Source organism: Benincasa hispida, chromosome 4 (assembly GCF_009727055.1).
Source record: "Benincasa hispida cultivar B227 chromosome 4, ASM972705v1, whole genome shotgun sequence".
NCBI classification, from domain to species: Eukaryota; Viridiplantae; Streptophyta; class Magnoliopsida; order Cucurbitales; family Cucurbitaceae; genus Benincasa; species Benincasa hispida.
Window position 1 is genome coordinate 6,630,470 of NC_052352.1, and position 23,671 is coordinate 6,654,140.

The following is a 23,671-nucleotide window of genomic DNA, read 5'->3' on the forward strand; positions in this document are numbered from 1 at the left end:
TTAAGAGTACGAATGATATATGTGGTGTCTGACTCTACAAATATACGAATTATTAGAAATATATCATTTATTAATAATATTATTTGTTTTTCTAATAACATCGCATTCATTGCAAGTGGATAAGCTTTCTCAAGTGCTGGTCTTAAAAGGAATATTTTTTTTATACACTACATTATCTTTTATTATATACATGAAAAATAAAGGGAAAAAAAAGGCACTTCCAATTTGAGCTTGCCCATGTCATTCCAAATGAATTCAGATAAAAGGAATCATTATGGCTTAGGAGCCCACTTTCCACCAACTTTATTTTTGTAACCCACATAACTTGGGATTTATTATTATTACTTTACACAAAACTTGGGATCTTATTTTTTTTTTGGAACATTTCTTTTAAAACTTTTAAATTAGGTCTCTTTTATTCGGCCTTTAATATAACTTGTATCTATAATAGAATATATCGTAATCAATATAACTTGTATCTATAATAAAATATATCGTAATCATGTTCAGGTTCTCGAGTTCTATATTTTTTAGATCTCTAAGTTATAATACATCATAAAACTTGTTTTATTTGATATTAAATTATCAATATAACGAAATTTAACTCGTCTAAAAGTAAAAAAATCTTGCTGGTGATGGTACAACTAGACTTAAAGTTTCTAGTCAGGTTTAACTTGTACCTTTAATTATTTAGAGAAAAATTTTGATTTAAGAAAATAAAATTGAAGTGATCACATGCTTGATAACTTAGAGAGTGAATAATTAATTAAGTTTACAAGAAAATAAATAAATAAAGTGTTTGTCATGTTGTGATGACAAAAGTCTTTCTTTTCTCTAACAAATTAAGCTTCGGTAGCAATTAATGCTTTTTTCTGTCTTATTGTAACCTTAAAAAATGTGTTTATAAAAAACTTCAATTTAATACTTTTCATATGTATGTAATTCTACGTTTCTAAAATTTTAAAATATTAGAATTTCTTTTTTTTTTTTTAGTTCTAACTATGGTGTATTCTTTGAATTCAAATATTTTAGTTAAGGTAAATAATGAAATTATTTAGAAAAGAAAAAAAAAAAAAAAAAAAAGAAGCTGTTCAAATAAGAAAAAGAGGAAGATAAATTTTGGAAAATATGGCCAAACAATAAAGTTATTATTTAAACAAAAATTGGAAACTTCACCTAATGGGGAGACAAATTAATTATTGTTTTCAATATATTTCTATATAATCATTAACCTGACTTTTCTTGTCTCGTTCAACTAAATACTCAAAGTTGGTTTAATTTGAGTGATCATTTAATTATTTAAAATTAAAATTTATTGAAATTGATTACATAATTATAATAATTTAAATTGATTATCTCGTTTTGAATTTCTAATCTCACATGTTTTTTTTTTTTATATATATATATGATGTTTTTTGAAGCCATGTTTTTAAAATATAATTGATCTTTTTTTAAAAAAAATGAAAATGAAGGCGAGTAGAGAGAAAGATTTTAATGCAACTTGTATGAAATTGATTTTTTTTTTTTTAAATCAATAACTAAGAATATCTCATGGGAATGATTGAAATATTTACCGTTACAGTGATATGTATAATCTTGATGTGAATTAATTTAAATTTGAGAATGTGGATATATATTTTAAAGACTTTTCACTAAAAAAACAATTTTAATCCCTAAACTTTAGTTAAAGTAACAATTTAGTCTATAAATTTTAGTTTATAACGATTTAGTCTCCAAACTTTCAATTTTGAAACGATTTAGTACATGAACTTTAATATGTAACAATTTAATAATTGTACTTTAAAATTTGTTATATAAAAATTGATGTTAAGATTTAATAAGATTTATTGCATAAATAAAGTGATAAACTAATTAAATACTCAATATTTTTATAAAATGCAAAGTTTACCTCACAAAATAATAAAAATTGACATCAAAATTTGATTTATCATTTTTTTATGCTGAATACTAAATTGTTACATATTGATGTTCGAAGACTAAATTGTTACAAAATTAAAAGTATATAGACTAGATCGTCACAAACCAAAGTTTATGGACTAAACTATTACTCTCGTGGAAGTTTAGAGACCAAAATTGTTTTTTAACCTATTATTTATCTATTATTTATTGTAATATTTTCCCCCTTTTTTTAACATATGTTTTCAATATTATAACAGTATTTTGATGGTTGAATATCTATGAGAACATACAAAAAGAAATGTATCAATAAATTCCCTGAATCTAAAAGTAACAAAAAAAAAAATCCATAATGCAATATTAGAATTTGACATTCGACAAATTATGACTTGACAATTTGATAGGATTAACAAAGATAGTATAATCACGATATACCTAAATATTTTTCTATGAACTCAAAAAAAAAAAAAAAAAAGTATAAATTGATATATGAGTTGAACTATTTTTAAATATTTGAAAAATCAATTAGAAATCCTTAATAACCCTCTTATATAACTATTTAAACTATTTTCTAGTAGATAGTATTTATACCAATGATATGTTTTAGGCCTATTAAATTGTCTCTTTTTTGTGTATATAATATTTTCAGTTGATTAAATGTCAAGGGTGGTAAGATTATGTTAGTCTACTTAGAATAATTGGGTGTACCAACTCATTCCCACTGCAAAAATTTAAAAAATACAAATCTATATAATAATGAAACATTATAAGAGAATCAATATTTGAAAGTCAGAGTTACAACAGAGATTAATAAATCTTTTATAAATTTGTGTTTATAATTATGGTTTGGTTTTTCTGCATAGGGACCCACATATGGAACTAGTACACCCTATAAAAAAAAAACAAATTATAATAAATTTTGAGAAATTGGGATGGGGGTTGAGGGGTCATCTCTTGAGAGAGGGAAATTGGGCCCAATTGCTAAGGCCCACTTTGTTCTCTTTTATCAATGGATGAAGAAATTAAAAGCAACTAGGTAAGAATTCTATGCCACCACCATATGGGGCAACACATCATTATTATTTTTGGTTCACTCTTATTCTAATTATTTAAGGAGTGGTTTGACAATGTTTTTTTTTATATATATATATAAATTTTCAAAATAAAATAACTAGAAATTTATACCGTGTAGATTTTTGTAGGATATATTCTATCTTAATACCTAAATTTTGTATAATAGAATTAATATGAGGTCATCTTATTTCTATTTACCTTATGAGAAGTGTCTACTTGAAAAAATGTTTGAATTAGTGTGTAATATAGTCTCAAAGTCCTATTTTTAAATGAATTCAAATTATCATTAAATAATCAATGAATGGTTAGAAAATATAAAACAAAATATTTAAATGGGAGTACAAACAATTTATTTAAACAAAATAAATAAAAATGGTAAAGGGCCCAAATAAGATTTAGGTCACTGTCTTAGTACACATCATATATATTTAAAATATTAATATCACATTTTTTTTATAATTAGTATTTACCAATAGTGAATCCATGTTCTCACATTATATTTTTTGGTGTGATATTATTTAAAAAATGCACATTTTTAATTTTAATAATAGATCATATATAGCAATCTCAAACTCTTGAGCAATTTTAAATTTTTACAAGCCACTCAAAATTAGTCATAAAAACTATTCAAATAAATAACAATTGACTAAACAATGCTCTTCTCCTTGGGAATTTTTATATAATTTTAATTTGGAGAGCCCAATAATAAGTAGGGGTTCTCAATTATGAAGGTACTTTAAATGGCCCCTCCAAACACACCCACCCATTGTTCCAACCCAAAATTTATTCATTGTTATGTCCTTTGAATCTTCTTTTTTAATCACCAAAACTCCAATAATGCTTATATTTCTCCACTTTTTAATCTACATCTTTTTGTTTGGTATGGAAGTTGAATTTAATCAAATGATTTAGATGAAAAAAGGAGTTAAAACTTCAAACTGAATTTTCTTATTTGACACTTGTTAGCTCACTAAAATAATTTTAGTCATGGCATCCTAATTTTATCATATTAAATATGAAATTTGAATAAATTGTAAAATGAACCTTTTCTTAAAATTAATATATGATAATTTTTTTATAATATTTATAATAGTTGGTAAAATGAGGAGAAAAATCTAAAATATATAACATATTTAAAATATTTGTAAATATAGAAGTGTTAACTATATTTTTTTCTAATTTACAATTTCGTTCTCCCTAGTCTTCTTGCACACTTTTTTTTCTTTATCTTTTATTTTCATTCTTTTCTTTGATTTTCACTTCTTTCATTTCTTTTTTTTATTATTATTTTCTTTCATTTCTCCCTTTTTTTTCTTCCCTTTCCTTTTTTTTATTTTCTTTCATTTATCCAGTTTTTACGTCTTTTTTTTTTCTTTCCTTTCCATCATCTTTCATTTCTTTTTATTTTTTTCTTTATCCGATTTTTGCTTATTCCTTTTCTTTTTTTTTTTTTTATTTTCTTTCATTTCTTCGATTTTTCTTCTTTCCTTCCTTTTTTATATATATTTTTATTTTCTTTTCTTTCTCTATTTTTTCTTTCTTCATTTTTTTTAAATTTTCTTTCATTTCTCCAACTTTTACTTCTTCTCTTTCTTTCTTTCTTTCTTTTTTTTTTTCTTTATAGTTTTTTTTTCTTTATCCAATTTTTGCTTTTTTTTTTCTTCATGAGAATTATGAGGCTTAATTCCGTACCCAATACTTGAAAGTATCCAATTTATAAGTAACTTAACCCTAACAAGTCAATTATCAAATTTGATTATTATAACGAAACATTAAATATAAATAGAAAATGAAAACGGATTTGAAACAAACTACTTTTTTTAGTCCACAAATTTGCACCATTTTTAGAAACATTTCTTAAAAGTTTGAAATAAGAAACAATAATAGTTATTAAATAGTTTTATTTCTAAAAAAATGAGAAATGTGAACGATATCAAACATGTTAATATTTTTTTTTCTTTTCATATGACTTTAAAAGTATGATGTTTATTAGAAATAAACTTGAAAAAATGACATAGATGACCCAAGATGACGGGCACAAATTGAAATATTTGTGTATTTGTGTATCGTAATATTTGTGTATTGATAATAACAATTATTAGTTATAGATCTTAGATAGATATCAATCATATTCATGTATTAGTGATATTAAATTTATGTAGATATCGGTGGTAGAAGTCTATTGGTGATAGAAATCTATTATTGATAATCATGATAAAATTTTCCCAATAATAGCCACTGATAACTTTGAGTGGTAGTCTTTCAAAATTGATACCTTCAGTCTATCAGTGATAGCTTCTAATATTTTCTATCATTGATAGCTTAATCTTTGATGATTTTTTCAACAATTAATATCCACTTATAGAAGTCTAGCGTTGATAGCCAACTTAGTGAATTTAATTAATAAAGTTGAATCTTGAACTAATGTGTAAGTGGAATGCCTAGAAGTTGTCACTAATAGTATGTTATCAATTATAGAATCTATTAACGATGACATGTTATTTGATGGTAAAAAGGAATGACAGAAGTTATCTCTGATAGCACGTAATCGATGATAAAAGCTATCACTGATGACTACGATATAAGTGATACAAGTGATATTAATGATAGAACTTAGGTGATATCCATATATCGATGATATCAATAATATAAAAGTCAATTCCATTTAATGAAAATCTAGCATTGATAGCCACTACTAAAAGTTATCAATGATAGTCGTTGATTGAAGTTATCAATGAAAGTCATAGCTATCAGTGATATGACTTACATATATGCTAATAAAATAAGCGATGTTAATGATATCGGTGATATGAGTTAGGTAAATATCAAAGATAGTCACTTATAGACCTCTCATTGATAAACTTTTATCACTTACAACTTTAAATGTTAATTTTTGAAAGATGATAGTTTCCTTCCCAAAGTTGATAACTACTCATAAAAGTCTATTATTGATATCTACTGATAGCCTTAGGTATTAATGGTTACAATTGATCAAAGTGTATCAATGCTAGCTATTGAAAACTGATAGCAAATTGAAAGCTGATATTTCAAGTTTTACTATTTTAAAGTTGTATTAATATTTCTCAAATTGAAAGTTATCACTGATAGCAGCTGTCGATGATAGCAACTAATAGCAGCTATCAATTGTTATCATTGATAGCTACTATCAGTGCTAGTTTTCAATTTGAGAAAACGGGAAGAAGATGCGCGAAATGTTGGGCTGCGTGTGGACTTTTTAGTCATTTACCTATATAGCTATCGCTGATAGTAGCTATCTGTGATATCTGACACTAATTTTGTACCATATCCCTAATATGTTTATCATTGTTCTACATTTTTTTTTATTATTTTGGGTCGAATTGTTATTTGTACAATCAGTTACCAATGACAAACCCATATTGAAAATAAAGGATAGAAGAAAGAACACCAAAGTTACGTGGAAAACCCTAGGTTAGGGAAAAAAAACTACGACAAAGAGTTTTTATTGATTTTTGATACACATTACACAGTACATGAACATATATAAATAGTCATAGGTCAGAAACCCTAGACTATAGACACCAAGTAAAAGACTAAAATGCCCTCAGGGCTAAACAACGTTTTGCAATACTCCCCCTCAAGTTGGGTCGTTGATATTAATAAGACCCAACTTGCTAACACATGTGTCGAAAATATGTCTCAGTAACCCTTTGGTAAGGACATCAATAATCTGTTGACTCGACGGAACATAGGGAATGCATATACTACCGCTATCCAGTTTCTCTTCGATGAAGTGTCGGTCAATCTCCACATTTTTTGTTCTGTCGTGTTGGACATGATTGTTAGCAATATTAATAGTTGTCTTATTATTGCAATAAAGTCTCATGGGGTCATGACTTTCCTGATGAAGATCTATCATAACCTTTTTCAACCAAATTTCTTCACAAATTCCTAGTCTCATAGCTCTGTATTCAACTTCGGCGCTACTTCTAGCAACGACACCTTGCTTTTTACTCCGCCATGTAACCAAATTTCCCCACACAAACGTACAATATCCCGAAGTGGAATTCCCATCAGTAATAGAACCTGCCTAGTCTAAATCTGTGTAGGCCTTAATGCATCTTTTGTCATGTTTTATAAACACCAAGCCTTTTCCAGGAGTAGACTTCAAATATCTCAGAATCCGTGTAACAGCCTCCATGTGTCTGTCAGAGGGAGCTGCATAAACTGACTGACCAAACTAACTGCATATGATATATCAGGCATGGTATGCAAAAGATAAATCAACTTCCGCATAAGACGTTGATACCTTTCCTTATTAACAAGAACATCTTCTATAGATTTTACCAAATTTCTATTAACTTCCACCGGCGTATCTGCAGGTTTACACCCAGTCATTCCAGTTTCCTTCAACAAGTCCAACATATACTTTCCCTGAGACACGAAAATCCCTTCCTTTGAACTTGCTACTTCCATTTGAAGAAAATATCTCAAGTCACCAAGGTCTTTGATCTCGAATTCATCTGCCATCCTCTGTTTCAACCTACCAATCTCAACTGAATCATCCTTGACAAGATGATATCATCAACATAGACAATCAGAACAGCCACCTTCCCTGGTGTCGATCTCTTAGTGAATAAAATATGATTAGAATACCCTTGAACAAACCTTTGGGACTTAACAAAAGTAGTGAACCTATTGAACCAGGCTCTAGGAAACTGCTTTAGGCAATACAAAGATTTCTTTAATTTGCAAACATGATTGCAAAACCGTGCTTCAAAACATGGATTTGGGTTCATATAGACCTTTTCTTCTAACTCACCATTCAGAAAAGCATTTTTTACATCCAGTTGATGTAAGGGTCAGTCTTGATTAACAGGAACTGAAAGAAGGACTCGAATCGTGTTAAGTTTTGCCATTTGAGAAAAAATTAATGAGTAATTCACCCTATATGTCTGAGTAAACCCTTTTGCAACTAGCCTGGCCTTGTATCTATCGAGAATCCCACCAGACTTGTATTTGACAATGAACACCCACTTGCACCCGACTGTTTTGTGATCTTTAGGAAAAGCGACCAAATTCCAGGTTCTGTTTGTCTCAAGTGCACGCATTTCCTCCATAATTGCAGCTTGTCATTCAGGAACTTCCATGACCTTATGCACATCACCTGGTATCATCACGGTATCCAGGTTGGTAGTGAATACCTTAAATCTCGAAGACAAGTTACTGTAGGACAATAAGTTTTTCAAACTAGTACCTATCTGTAAGGCAATTGACAAATCCAAGGTAGCATCAAACTCAACAGTCTTTTCCACCTGTTTATCTGTACTCGACTGTTGCACGTTTTTAGTTTCTTGTGTATCACCTGATAATTCGCTACCACCAGCGATCCTGACTTCGTCAGAGTTCACTACATCACATTCATTATCATCAAGGATAGAGGCATCTTGAGTTGGTTCCGGTTCTGACTCTTGGACAACTTCTGGTTGAGCAATAGGAGGAACTATTTCTGGAACTATTTCCTTTTGGAAATTCTTCCTATAGTAGGTTATCTAGGGCACTTGTTTCATAGGAAGGACAAGGTAATTTGTCTCAAGGGTAGGCCTAGGAAACAAATCTATAGGAACAGAATAGGTGGATGTGTAAGCCTTTTCACTAGCAGTCCCCTTAAAGAGGACAAACGGAAAAAAAAAAGTTTGTCCTTGAGAAAGGTGGCGTCCATGGTGACAAAATAATTTCAAGAGGAAGGCTGAAAACACTTATAGCCCCGTTGATGAAGGGGATACCCAACAAACACATACTTTTGGGCCCGAGGAGCAAACTTACTCCAGTGAGGACCATGATTATGAACAAAAACGGTACAGGAAAACACCCTAAGGGGAACATCTGGGAAAAGGCAAGTGGACAAGAAAGACTCTTTAAAACACTCTATGGGTGTTTGAAATTTAAGCACATGGAAGGGCATCTAATTGATGAGATGAGCTGCAGTAAATACAACATCTCCCCATAGATACGAGGGTAAGAACGCAGGTATTATGAGAGATTAGGCTACTTAGAACGCAGGTATTATGAGAGATCAGGGTACTTCAACAAGGTGGCGATTTTTGTGCTCAGCCACCCCATTCTGTTGAGAGGTATAAGCACATGAATTTTGGTGGATGATGCCTTTAGAAGTCAAAAACTCACGAAGAGACTGATTAATAAACTCACGTCTATTATCACTTTAAAGAATGACAATTTTAGTGTTGAATTGAGTTTCGATAGTAGCGTAAAATTGTTGGAACGCCGTTGTCACTTCAGATTTGTCAGTAAGGAGAAACACCCATGTAAGACGAGTGTGGTCGTCAATAAAGGTGACAAACCACCGTTTACCTGACACAAATGTGACATTAGACGTACCCCAAACATCACTATGTATGAAATGGAAAAAGTCGGGAAGGTTTATAGGGTTGAGAAGTAAAAGAGGCCCTACGTTGCTTAGCACGAATACAAACATCACGAGATAAAGATACACATTCACATTACGAAATAAAGTGGGGAAACAAGTATTTCATATAATGAAAGCTTGGATGTCCAATACGAAAGTGCCATAATAATTAGTCAGTTTCATAAACAGTAAGAGAAGATAACAAACTAATCCTAGACAAACTCCTAGAAGAAGCATCATCAGAAAGGAAATAGAGCCCCTATCGTGCTGGAGAGTGCCAATCGTCTTCCCCAAGCTCAGGTCCTGAAACAAAACATCATCTGGTGAGAAAACAACTTTGCAGTTCAAATCTCTGATTATTTTACTTATCGATAGCAAATTATAAGAGATCTTTGGCACATGTAAAACATTATGTAAAATCAACCCCTGAATCGAAGACAAGTGACCCTTCCCAGCAACGGGGGCAAAAGACCCATATGCAATTCATATTCTCTCATTTCCAGCGCTTGGATAATAGGAGAGGAATTGGTCAAATGATCCGGTTAAGTGATCAGTCGCTCCTGAGTCAATAATCCAGGATTCATCTCCTCAACAAAGAAACTAAAGGATTGAGGAGTACCTGATTGGACAATATTGTCGATCCCAACTGTACTTGGATCAACATAACTGGTCACTTGGGGAGCACCATTAATAGCTTCACTAACGAGAGCTCAGATTTAGACTTATCATTTGGAGGACGTCGCTTGCCATTTGGTGGACGGTCGTGTAATTTCCAGCATTGGTCTTTTGTGTGCCATAGTTGGTGACTGAACTACGGTATCATCACCTTGCTCTGATATCATATTGAAAATAAAAAGTAGAAGAAAGAACACCAAAGTTACGTGGAAAACCCTAGGCTAGGGAGAAAAAACCACGATAGAGAGTTTTTATTGATTTTTGATACACACTACTCAATATATGAACATATATAAATAGCCGTATGTCAGAAACCCTAGACTGTAGACAATAAATAAAAGATTAAAATGTCCTTGGGGCTAAACAACGTTTTGCAACAACCTATAATCCAACAACAAAATATCTCAAATCCCTTTAATATTAAGATTAAAGACAAATATCAATTTATACCATTGAACTGGGTATTGTATCAATTTAAGCCCTAAACTAATAATTGTATCAATTTAAACCATGAACTTTTGGGATTGTATTCAATTTAAACCTCAAAATCATTATCGTATCCTTTTAAACCCTAAACTTTTATGAATTTATCGATTTAAACTCCAAACTTTTATAATTGTATCAACTTAAACCCCTCCATCATGTTTTATGAATGTTCAGGGTTTAAATTGATATATTTATGAAAGTTCAATGTTTAAATTGATATAATTATTAATTAGGAGTTTAAATCGATACAAATCCCAAAGTTTAGAGTTTAAATTGATAGAACCCTCAAAGTTTAAGATTTATATTGATACAATTCTTAGTTTAGGGTTTAAATCGATACAATTTCCAAAGTTCAGGGGTATTAATTCATATTTGCCCTATTAAAAAAAAACCCATGTTTGTTTTTTAAATTGGCTATTTTTTTTTTAAAAATAGGGGTTAAGGTTCTATAGATGTTTGGGAATAAAGGATACTTGGGAATAGGATGTGTGGTAATCAAAGATGACTGTGTTTGGTTTGTACATGAGAATGCTATCATCAACAATTGTGTTTGTATTTAATTTATGAAATTAAGCATGAAAATCTTATTATAATTATAATAGATTAATAAATTAAATAATAAAAAACATCCAATATATCGTTAAAAAATTAATTAACTATGAATTAATAATAATTTTAATTATAAAATATTCGAAGATTGAGTAATTTATAATCAAAATTAACTAATTAACGTAATTAATGAACATCATACTAATTATAATTTAATACTTAATCATTTTTATAATTAATTGAGTTCAAAATTAGTAATTTTAAATTAAATTAAATAATATAAAAAATATTTTTTAAGAAACAATATATTAAATAAACCGTGGAAATAATAGATAAAAATATAACATATTAATAAAGAATACTAAAAAAGTGTTTTGTAAATATGATATGTTAATAATTAATGAAGTAATAAAAATTAATCATAATAAAAAATTATTTGATTATTTATAAAAACAATAAAGTAATAAATTATTATTATTAAAAAAATGAAGTTTTATATGGACTAAATTTAACTAATTCTAGTCTACTAATTAAATATATTTAAAATACTGTTGGTTAATAAAATAATAATTTATATAAAAAATAATTCTATTCATTTAATAAATTTTATTATAAAAACAAGTCCAGTAAATATTTCAATATATTAGTATTGAATTATTAAAATAAATATTTATATTATTTTTATTTAATTAATGTTAATCAATTAATTAACTATATTTAAAGTGAAATTATATATAAAATGAAAAATAGATGAAGAGATGAAAAAGGAAAATCCATAGTTTTGGAAGGGAATAAAAAAAATCCTTCTATGTGGGAAATGATGATGCCTAAAAATAGGTTATTCTAGGCAAAAAGTTTAAAATAGTGAAACAAATATGAGATTTGAATGTCTGTGTTAATTTCCATATAGAAAATTCTCTAACCAAACGGCCTTGAAACAATTCTAAAATTGTTAATAAATGAAGCCCAGGGAATCACATAAAAGTAGATTACTGATACATTTGGATAAGAATAAGATGAGAGATTGTGACTTTGAAGTTTAGGCCAACTATATGGGTAAGATTTGAAAGACTTAAAAATTCAAGTAATTGAAATGGGAATGGGATGAATCTTGTCCTATTAAAAAAGAAAAAGAAAAAAGAGAAAAATATGATGACTATGTATATCAAAATATCGATATATTTCATTAAAGAAAAGGAACACTAATGGAACGATGGTAGGCAACCAAATGGGAGCTAACTAAAAGTTTATTTGGTAAAATGATGTCAAGACCCACCCAACTGCTCTCACCAAATTAAGCTTGGCAAACTGAACCATAACATTATTGTTTGTTATTGGGAAATAGCTTTGGGGGAATTGATTAGATTAGTTAGAGGTTGTTTGGTTAGCTCCAATGGGTGGATGATTCTGATTCTGATCACTTTTCTTTTCCAACATCAAAGCAGATTTCACACCCACCAATTTTTACATTCAAAAACTTTATCATCACTCCGACCTAACTTTTCTAAGCACTTTCACTTTCTTAGGGGAAAACTGGTGGAAAAATAGGAGCTGGAAAGCGTATAGAACGTGAGAGTCAGTAGTGACCTTGGGGATTCAGTTGACACAGAATTGAATCAACAACTCTCAACAATTTCAAGGACGACTAACGTTAAAGATGTGTATACTGACAAATAAAAATGAAACCAAAAGAAAGAACAGTAGAGTATTTTTAGTAGTTTGTTCTTGTTGGGATGATTTGAATATGCAGATGGGTATCAATGAATCAAGGTGGATTCAGATCTGGGTTGATATTTCAAATAGATCTGAAAGATTCAGCCCTGAAAAGCTAGTGGGTAAATACCAAACTGGGGGCAGGAAGTTTCTAATAATTGACATAAGAAATAGACAGAGAGGCTAATAATAATAAATCATTATTAGTGCATGAGTTGCAGTCAAATCCTTCCACTCAGCAATTTGTGCAATTAAAGCAAAGTGGGTTGGATTCCAAAAGTCCCTTTCCAGTTCCACAGTCAAAATATGCTTAGAAAACAAATTGTATAAAACAGAGCCACAGTCCACATGCTGAAAAACATTGTTTTTCTCTCTCGGGCATTTTCACAAACATCTTCCGTACGTGGAATTTTCTCCTAAAATTTTTCCCTTCCCCACTAAACACCCCTTCTCTAACTTTCAATGATTCCTGTGGTTTTCCATAAACAATTCGATTCTTTGGATTTTCTGAGGAAACGAATCAGAGATATGGATCACATATGGGGGAGGGGGTGAATGAAATTGAGATAGATTATTGACAAATGGGAAGCTTGTAAAAATGGGTTTGAAGAAAATACCGAACCCAAATCAAGGAATTGGTTTAATGGGTTTTGAGAATTGTTCGAAACCAAGAAATCTAATTCACGTAATTCCTAACCCTACGCTTAGAACTCGATTAATACTAATCCAATGCTTCAACCTAACGAAAAGAAGAAAAGTTACCTTTCCGATGGCGCGTTCTTTGTCCCTAAAAAAAAAAAATTGATTCATCCAAGAAAATCAAAAGCTTCGCTTCGATTCCTTCCCTTTCCCCTTCTTCTTCCATCTTCTCGGCAACCGTGTCAAGTCAACCGAAGTAATTGATTCTTCTACTTTTTATTTAACAACTATTCTATCTTTATTCTTATTTTATTGTAAAATTTCTTTAATTCTTTATGTTTTACCGTTAAATGTTTGAATTATATTTAAAGGATTAAATCCTAATTATAAGGACTAATATCCTAACTTTTACAAAATTTTAGGGACTAATTTTGTTATTTAAAATTATATTTAATAAAAAGGGTATTCATTCAGATTTTGATTTATTTTATTGAAAATTATTGATAAATTTGTTTTCAAGATCATTGCATGTGGCTAAAGAGTAAAGCCAATAATTAAGTTTAATTGATTATTAAATGCAATGACATGTCAAAAATTAATTCTTTTGCTTTAAATATCAATTGTCCTAATTTTTATTAGTTTCCTCTATTTGGTTTAATCATTTAAATTGCAAATAAAGTTAATATGATGTGGAATTATTATTTTGTCGACGTATATGAATATGTAGCATGCTAGTTGAAAAATACATTTTATTGATGGGTTAGTCGAATTTTGTTGATTGGTTAATTAAATTTCACGTCTTAATTAGCATTTAAGTGACACGTATTTGTACACAATGTATTAATACATGAATAATAGAACGATAACAATTTTGTAAAATACATAATTTAATAATAGTTTTATAAAATAACGTAATTTATGATTTTACTAATCAAGTAACACATGCAATGTACGTGAAATCTTGTAGTTCTATTTTTTTAAAATAGTGATTTTTTAGTATAAAATAAATAAACATTACACCGTTTTATTTTAGTTACCATCAACTTTTAAAAGTTAATAATGTAATGATTTTTATTTCAATATTTTCATATTGCCCTTAAAAAAAATCTTATGTGTAGTGTAAAAAGATAATATATATATATAATTAAACCATTAAATTAATATGTCGGTATTCCAATATTGTAATATATATAATGTAATAATTTTGTTTTAGTATTATTATATATCTACCGTGAAGTCACACAAAATAATGCATTGTCTCACTATACTAATGACTACTTTCATTCAATTAATTTCTATGTTTTTTTAAAAAAAAATCTCTAAGATTTGGATCTCACATAATTGTTTTTTAAGAATGTAAATGCAAGTATTTATTTTGTTTTTGTGCATCTCACATATACATGGGAATAATCGTTGCACCAATTAGATATGCGTAACCACCTCCACCACAAATACATGCATACAATTGACATTTATTGCATCCTATGTCAGAGAGATACATTCCCTCAATATCAATTGCACTTTCGACTCGAGACTTTGTTTTTTTAAATATATAAATTTATTTTGTAAATTAAAAATTGGAAAAGTCACATCCACCATCTTTCAAATGGACACCTATACTCAACAAATCACAACCACTCAATAAAGGGAGATATCAAAATTTATGAAAAATGTAGAGACGAAAAGAACATGTAAAAATTATTCCTACATAACCCTTTTAACATCGTAGAGATAGAGATATATATAGAGAACAAATATGATAATTTTCCAAATTTAAAGATTATGATGAAATTAGCACACATATTGTAAAAGTCAATATTATAAGATAAAACCGTATTAAAAACCCACATATTACAAGATAAAAAAAACTTTTAATTGTTTCTCTTTTTAGTATGAGATGGACTTTAATTTTCACTCTATATGTAATGGATAAAAACATAACATTTAATGATTTACCTTTTTTGCATTAATATTTAAACACACATATAATTTATGGGTGTTAAATTTGCACCGTGTACAACTAGTCATAATTTCCCTAAAAAACTTTTTAAAAAATGTTTAAAATCAAATATTTGAATTTCCATCTTCTTATTTATTATAATTTTTTTTATATAAATNATATAAGATTAGTACAATTATCACGTACCATTTATGTTATTTATTTCTTATTATTATCTTTACCATTTCATGCTCTTTTCTTAACAATTTACTTCCTTTTTTTTAAAAGAGATTTTTATCGCTTTTAAACATTGAATAATGTACAATTTAGAAAGTCCAAACTTTTTTTTGAAGATAAAGTCCGACATTTTAAACCTAATAAATCATCAATAAATAATAACATAAATTATGATCTTTGGTCCAAAGAGAAGGGAAAAAAAAAAGGAAAAAAGAGAGAGAGAGAGAGAGAGGCGTGGCGGTAAGGTAAAATGGGGGTTTTTGTAGTTCCAAGCAACAAATGGTAAGGTAGCGACCAGATATTTTTTATTTAATTTCTTATGGCTTTAAATTTTTTCTTAGTGAAAAAAATTGTTTTTTTTTGTGTGTAGTGTAAAAAAATTTGATCTTCCCCACCCACCCCCACTCAATCCCTTGGATATTTGTTGTTTTTTGCTTTCTTAAGCGCTTTCCCATTCACAGTCACTATTTTTCCTTCTTCTCTTTCCTCATTTTCTTCTCTGAGAGAGCTCTCAGGTGCTTGTTTAGACCAAATTCTTGCTTTGGGGTTGCTTATCCGTACGTTGACGAGCTCCAGATTTGAATCAGTCTTAAAATTTCTACTGGGTCGGAGAAATCAAGGACCCCCACCTTCCCATTTCATCACTACCTTTGAATTATCTCATCTTTTACTCCAAACGCTCTTTCCTAGCTCATCTTTCTTCGTGTTTCATTACACTTCTAACTACTTTATAATGCAGAATAGTGTTTGGTTTTACTGGGTTTTGGACCCGATCGGAAAATCGCCGGCGATTTGATGGGATTGATTCTGTTAGTGTTTCAGTCTTCTTCGACTCTTAATGGAGGAGACGATTCGGTGTAGTCTATGTACTGCTCGTAAATTTGATGCTAAGATCCGTTTCACCGTTGTTGTATTTGAGGTGAGCTCTTTGTGGTGACTGGTGTTTGTTTTTTTTTAGTAAAGTTCGGTGGGTAATCATTTTGGCTATGTTGGGGGTGGAGATTTAGGTTTAGGGTTTCTCTGGACTGGATTTCATCTTCTCTAAATAGCAAAAATGTTCACTAAGCTCGCTCTTTCTGGGTCTGAAAATTATTTGGAAGCAGAGGAAGTTCTGCAATTGTTGGACTGGCATTGCCAGTGCACGTTTAAAGATGTCTTGGCTGTGCGTTTTATCCTGAACAATTCAAGAAACTGCTGTTAAGTTTTTTTTCCCCGCTTATTTTCTGTGGAAGTTTGGATTTTAGAAAGTAATTTGTAATTTTCCCATCTCTTCTCTTCTAAATCTCTCCTCTCTCTCTCTTTCGGGAGTTCGTTTATTTAATTTTTGAAGTCAAGGGAAACGGATGTTAATGCTTGAAAGTGCTGTTCTGTTTCCCTTTTCTGTTTAAGGTTTTGGGGTTGCTGATTCTCGAGGTTGAAGGAGATTTCTTTCACAATGTTGGGAGAAAGAACCAGTGGTTTCCTTTAAGTTCAATAGAGTTTTAAGGGGTTTTCCTCTTTGATCTAATTTCTGTAAGATCTCATTTTACCAGACAGGATATTGGTAGTTGTGTATTCCAATCTTCAGAGAATTCGGGAGTTTAAGCTTCAACTTTTGCCTCTCTAAACTTATTATTTTTGTTTTGACCACGAAGTATATGTCTGGATTTCTCTGGGATTCATAATTTTCAGTTTATGTTGTCCTCGTACAGATTTTGCTTCTTCTGGCTTTGGATGTTGCATATGCAAAATCTGAAGGTCGCCAGTTAGAAAGGGGAGCTGAAAGCATTGTTTCACATTCCTGCATCCATGATCAGATACTAGAGCAAAAAAGGCGACCTGGGCTCAAGGTATACTCTGTTACACCCCAAGTTTACCACGTCTCTGGTAATGCAAAACCCCTTCATAGAAAGGGCAGAGCATTGCTTGGAGTTTCAGAATTATCGGATCAGCAAAAGAGTGCAAAACAACCTATCAGAATATATCTGAATTATGATGCCGTTGGTCATTCTCCTGATAGAGATTGCCAAAAAGTTGGCGACATTGTGAAGGTGAAACAGGACCTTGAAACTTTTTAACTAATGTGTCTACCCAACACAGTTTCGATATTGACCATGAGTTTTCTGTCTATGTTGTACCTTTTGTTTTCTCCAAGCAGCTTGGAGAACCTCCTGTCACTAGTTCTTTTTTGGGCTCTCCTTCTTGCAATCCTCATAATAACCCTCCAATTTCGGGTGACTGCTGGTATAATTGCACTTTTGATGATATATCTGGGGAGGACAAAAGGCATCGACTGCACAAGGTATTATGCAGTGCTAATTACCTTCCCTGTATATCATGCTTTGTTTTATATTTTATTCTACCCTTTCTTCTTTTGTCATATGCTTGATTTCCTTCATTTAAGCTGTCAAATTGTTATGATAAGCAAAAAGGTTAATTGACATTAGGCATTTATCAACGGGAAAACAACTGAAGCTTGTGAAAAGACACTTCATATCTATATTTCTTTGGCATTCTTTATACATTTCTCATTAAGTTTTCTTGGAGCATAGGCTCTGATATGGAAATTGATTTAGAAGGCTTCTCAATGCAGGCTTTAGGTCAGACAGCAGATTGGTTTAGAAGGGCATTAGCCGTTGAACCCGTGAAAGGGAACTTGCGTCTAAGTGGATATTCTGCTTGTGGACAGGATGGAGGTGTGCAACTGCCACGTGAATATGTTGAAGGTATTTTAATTGTTTTTTTGACATGCACCTTAGAAGGGATTCCTCTCTATCTTTAGGCTGTAACCATTGTGTATGTTTTCTGCAGAGGGTATTCCCAATGCAGATTTGGTTCTTTTAGTGACCACAAGGCCTACCACTGGGAACACACTTGCCTGGGCTGTTGCATGTGAACGCGATCAATGGGGCCGTGCAATTGCAGGTAATTAATTATTTTTTTTTTTGAGAGAGAACTGTTTGAAGGACGGAACATTTTCTACAGCTGCATGGAATATGAACCTTTTTATTTTCTAAACGAAAAGTGTTAATTTCTTTTGCAGGACATGTGAATGTTGCACCTCGGCATTTGACTGCTGAAGCAGAAACCTTACTATCAGCTACTCTTATACATGAGGTTTGCGGGTTTTAAGCATAGTTTGGTTAATAAAAAGTGTTTATTAATTTCTTTCATCACCATGTTCCATCCTTCACAGGTTATGCACGTTCTTGGTTTTGATCCACATGCCTTTGCCCATTTTAGAGATGAGAGGAAAAGAAGGCGTAGTCAGGTAACCTATAGCTAGTGCTAATGACTTGAGTAATAAAAATATAAGATATACTTCTAATGCTTTCCCCTCTCAGAATGTTCAAACGGTTTTGGATTATGTGAAATTGACCTATGGATTGATGTATATTCATCAGGTAACAGAACAGGTCTTGGATGAAAGACTTGGGCGCACAGTGACTCGTGTGGTGCTACCACGAGTTGTTATGCATTCAAGATATCATTATGGGGTGAGTGCGTTGTTTGTTCTTTCTGGTGTGCGTGATTGGGGGTGAGGGGGAATTATTCTTCTTGAAAACTAAATAACCAAGCAAATTCAATATGCAATTCCCTTGGCAGGCATTTTCAGAGAATTTCACAGGTTTAGAGCTTGAAGATGGAGGAGGACGTGGCACTTCAGGTTTTGCTCTTGGTTTTTTTTTTTCCTGCCACCTTTCTTCTACCTGTCCCCACCTTTCTTCTACGTGGCACTTCAGTCTACTCAACCTATTGTAGCCTTTTTCTGAAAACATATATTCTTAAACCTGACTACTGCAAACGATATTTTCTAAATCGTTGTATCATGAAATTTAAAGTGATCAACATATCATTAATGTTCTCTTTCAGGATCTCACTGGGAGAAAAGGCTTCTGATGAATGAAATTATGACTGGTTCAGTGGATACAAGATCTGTAGTTTCGAAAATGACGCTGGCTTTATTGGAAGATAGTGGATGGTACCAGGCCAACTATAGCATGGCAGATCGTCTTGATTGGGGACGCAACCAGGGAAATGATTTTGTCACTTCCCCCTGCAATCTATGGAAGGGGGCATACCATTGCAACACAACACAGTTGTCAGGATGTACATATAATAGGGAAGCAGAGGGTTACTGTCCAATTGTTAGCTATAGCGGGGATCTTCCTCAGTGGGCTCGATATTTTCCCCAACCTAACAAGGGTGAGTAAGAGAAGATTTCATGGTTTTGCAGATGTTTTGAATTGGAACTACGTTACTGTGAAGTCATTCTTTTTCTTTCTTTCCATTTCTGGGAGTAAACTACTATATATATGTGTGTGTGTATATATATGTAGAGATGAATGGTTGATTTGACCGCTTTTGTGATATTAAAATTTCACCAATATAGTAATTTCTCTACTGTAGGGGGACAATCATCATTGGCCGATTATTGTACTTACTTTGTGGCTTACTCGGATGGGTCGTGCACTGACACCAACAGTGCACGTGCACCTGACAGAATGTTGGGTGAAGTACGAGGAAGTAACTCAAGGTAAGAATGGTTATGGTTAATGTGCACTTTGTGTATGAAGATGATTTATAATCTTGTTGGTAACCACAGTTCTTCTAACGGGTATACAGGTGCATGGCCTCATCACTTGTGAGGACTGGGTTTGTAAGAGGTTCCATGACCCAAGGAAATGGTTGTTATCAGCATCGGTGCATTAACAATTCATTGGAGGTACTTTGGGAATTTTGGCAATCTAATTGTACCCACGATGCTATTTAAAAAAAAGTATCACAGGCATATATGATCAGTTCCTAGTTTATACTAGTAATAGGGACCATTTTATATAATATCTCTAAGTCTCTGCTGCTTGCTGGATGAAGTTGGTGATTGGATAACATTGCAACAGTTTTGTTCTGATGGCAAGATGATGAGGCTTGATACATTTTTTTTTTTGAAGAATTTGTTTTCAACACTATTGATTCCAATCTGATTTAATCATTTTCTTTGTAGGTGGCTGTTGATGGTATGTGGAAAGTATGCCCTGAAGCTGGTGGACCAGTTCAGTTCCCTGGCTTCAATGGCAAGTTCCTACCCTTATCAATCTTCTGTTTTGGGAATGGTTTCCGTCCAACAAATTTAACAATTTATTATTACTTTCTTACCGTAGGTGAATTAGTCTGCCCTGCATATCATGAACTTTGTAGCAAAGACTCGGTTTCAGTGCCTGGAAAGTGCCCCAATACTTGCAATTTCAATGGAGATTGTGTAGGTGGGAAGTGTTTTTGCTTTCTAGGCTATCATGGACATGATTGTAGCGAACGTGAGCATCTATTTCTTTCCCGTATAATTTCATTTTATGCTTCGATGTTGCTTGCTCAATTATACTTGTAAATTAATTTGCAGGATCTTGTCCCAATAACTGTAGTGGACATGGAAGGTGTCTTTCTAATGGACTTTGTGAATGTGGAAACGGTTACACTGGTATCGACTGCTCCACGGGTATTTCTCTTCTGACGTTTCTTGAACTTCTTGGACATTCATTTCTATTTTAATAATGGAGAAATTAATTGTGATCAAGTTCAAGAAATGGTAATATTCTTTATTTAGTTCATTTTGGTTTTATGGTCTAACAAGGAAAAAGATAGCTAGCAACATAAAGTGGGAGTTGATCAAGCAATTGTGGCATCCAAGTATGCGTAAGAAATTTGTGTAGTATGAATCCCATAAGTCATTGGTTACTAAAATATGAAAGAAAGAATCGAGCCTTGTGGTAGATGTTATCATCTTTGTAGCATTTGCATTTCTACTTTATAACCTAACAAATTCACCTTGGCATGATCTCTCAGCTATTTGTGATGAGCAATGTAGCCTCCATGGTGGTGTATGTGATAATGGCATTTGCGAGTTCCGTTGTTCGGATTATGCTGGCTATTCATGTCAGAACAGCTCCAGGCTTCTATCAAGTCTCTCTGTTTGCAGAAATGTATTGCAAAGGGATATGACTGGCCAACACTGTGCACCCAGTGAACCGAGTATACTACAGCAGCTTGAGGAAGTTGTCGTCATGCCAAATTACCACCGTTTGTTTCCCGGTGGTGCACGGAAGCTTTTTAACATCTTTGGTGGTAGCTACTGCGATGCAGCTGCCAAGCAGTTGGCTTGCTGGGTAAGTGGCCTACCCTAAACCTCTTCAAATCACTCTAATCTCAGCACTTTTCTTTCGCATGATCTTTGAACTAAACATGATATGCTGTTTCATGAAATGGACTCCATCTATTCTTAAATTTCACTTCTTACATGCCGTTTTCGTATTCAGATTTCCATACAAAAGTGTGATCAAGATGGTGACAACAGACTCCGAGTATGCCATTCCGCTTGTCAGTCGTACAATCTAGCTTGTGGGGCATCGCTCGACTGCTCTGATCAGACCCTTTTCAGCAGCGAAGAGGAAGGTGAAGGGCAATGCACTGGGTCCGGTGAGATCAAATTGTCGTGGTTTAATCGATTGCGGAGTAACTTATTCGTAAGTAACAGCACCTCGAAAGGAGGAACGTCTGTAAAATAGTTTCATTGTAGTAGGGTCTTTTTCCGTTTCCTTCTTTTGATTTTGTTATTATCGCGATCGGGTTTGTAATCTTACCAGGGGTCTTAACTTAGGGTAGAGTTGGCTATGCAAAAAGCCTTAGATTTAGGTTTTGAGTTTGCTCAACCCAAAATGATTTAAGGAAAAAATTGGGTTGAGAGGTTGCCAAGTTTTAGGCTTTCAAAAATGAAAGCTATTTGTAGAGAGAATTTGTAAGTGTATGGAAAAAAAAGAAAAAAAGAAAAAGAAAAGAAAAAGTGAAGGTGGGAAAGCTTTGTTGATGTATAACATAATCTGGCCGAAGGCCCTTGAAGAAAATTAGAAAGTAAAAATGAAAAAGAAAAAAAAAGGTTTCTTTTTCCTTATTTTGTGGTCATTCTACTAATTCTGCATAGAAAATCTTGGTGTTGGGAGTTGATATTCAAAGGCAAAGAGTTTTTATTTTGTTTTGTTGTAAAATTGATGTAGAAGTTGGAGATCATACAAACATAAAATCATTAACCACATCATAAAAAAAGACTTAAGAGTTCATTTTGAACATGTGAGCTCATCCCGTTAGGAATTGCACATCAAGAGTAACAATTCTATAATTAAGTAGTGGTAAATTGTCCAACTATAGTAATCATCACAATTTAGAGATGAGCATTTGTAACGATTTCACGAGTTTAAGAAATAACTAAATGATTGTTATTAGGAGGAGACTTAGTTTATGAGTGTAATAGCAAATAATTAATACTATTTTTAAAAATCTTGGATACGTAAAAGGTAATTTCAAATACTTATTATCATTTCTTCTTTAAGGGTCTGTTTGTTTTACAGTTTTTGTCATAAAATTTCAGACAAACATTAAATATCCTTATAAACCCACCTGATATGAGTTTTCTAATATCCTCTATACATGTGAAATTTTTATACCTCAGACATGAATAGTAAAAATATAGTCCGATTTGTTAATAGATTAAAATTAGTTAATTATTATTATTAAATATAATTACATTAATTAATATATATTTTATGTTATCTTAACTATTTAATATAAAAAAATATTAATAATTATTAATATCTGTTATTTAATTAAATTAAATCATTAAATAAATAATTAATAAAATAATATATTAAATTATGTTAAATTTAATTTATGACTATTGTTTTAATTATTTAATTTTGTTTTCTATATACAAAATTGGTAAACCAAATATACATATTTAACTTCCTAATATTAGTTATTTTATGTATCTAAACACAGATATTAATTATGTGCATACCAATGAAATAATATCCGCAATCCAAACAGGTACGTGTTACATTTTGGTGCAAATTTAGCAATACATGGAAGGTGATGTTGTGCACTAACTAACTAAGAGAAACAATGTGAAAGGATGCTTAAGAAATTGAAGGATGATACCAAACCAAGTGAATGAAAGAAAGAAAAAAGGAAAGACCCAAAAATTAAAAGGGTCGATTGGTTTGAAAGTGATG

The 23,671-nt window shown here is 31.5% G+C and overlaps 1 protein-coding gene and 1 long non-coding RNA gene across 2 annotated transcripts; one reads left to right on the forward strand and one right to left on the reverse strand.

The window, feature by feature from the left end:
* Positions 1-9,504: 9,504 nt before the first annotated feature.
* Positions 9,505-13,740, reverse strand: LOC120075276. The gene is made up of 3 exons (XR_005481273.1): positions 13,583-13,740; positions 10,017-10,229; positions 9,505-9,700 (listed from the first exon to the last, which is right to left on the reverse strand). It is a non-coding gene; the product is annotated as an uncharacterized LOC120075276 (long non-coding RNA).
* Positions 13,741-16,039: 2,299 nt separating this feature from the next.
* LOC120075623 (leishmanolysin homolog) lies at positions 16,040-22,557 on the forward strand. Its single transcript, XM_039029189.1, has 17 exons — positions 16,040-16,554; positions 17,327-17,665; positions 17,773-17,916; positions 18,208-18,340; positions 18,426-18,539; positions 18,658-18,731; positions 18,811-18,885; positions 19,019-19,111; positions 19,221-19,281; positions 19,488-19,820; positions 20,025-20,151; positions 20,241-20,340; positions 20,620-20,689; positions 20,777-20,929; positions 21,013-21,108; positions 21,456-21,775; positions 21,926-22,557. Exons 1-17 carry the CDS (start codon positions 16,474-16,476, stop codon positions 22,172-22,174), a joined length of 2,562 nt encoding a protein of 853 aa, XP_038885117.1. The 5' UTR covers positions 16,040-16,473; the 3' UTR covers positions 22,175-22,557.
* The last annotated feature ends 1,114 nt before the right edge of the window (positions 22,558-23,671 follow it).

Bases quoted from the DNA above. Each gene is read 5' to 3' on its own strand.
- LOC120075623 (XM_039029189.1), top strand. From the start codon at position 16,474: ATGGAGGAGACGATTCGGTGTAGTCTATGTACTGCTCGTAAATTTGAT. The intron at 20,152-20,240 runs GTAAGAATGGTT...ACGGGTATACAG, and splicing joins GTACGAGGAAGTAACTCAAG to GTGCATGGCCTCATCACTTG. The intron at 21,776-21,925 runs GTAAGTGGCCTA...TTTCGTATTCAG, and splicing joins CCAAGCAGTTGGCTTGCTGG to ATTTCCATACAAAAGTGTGA.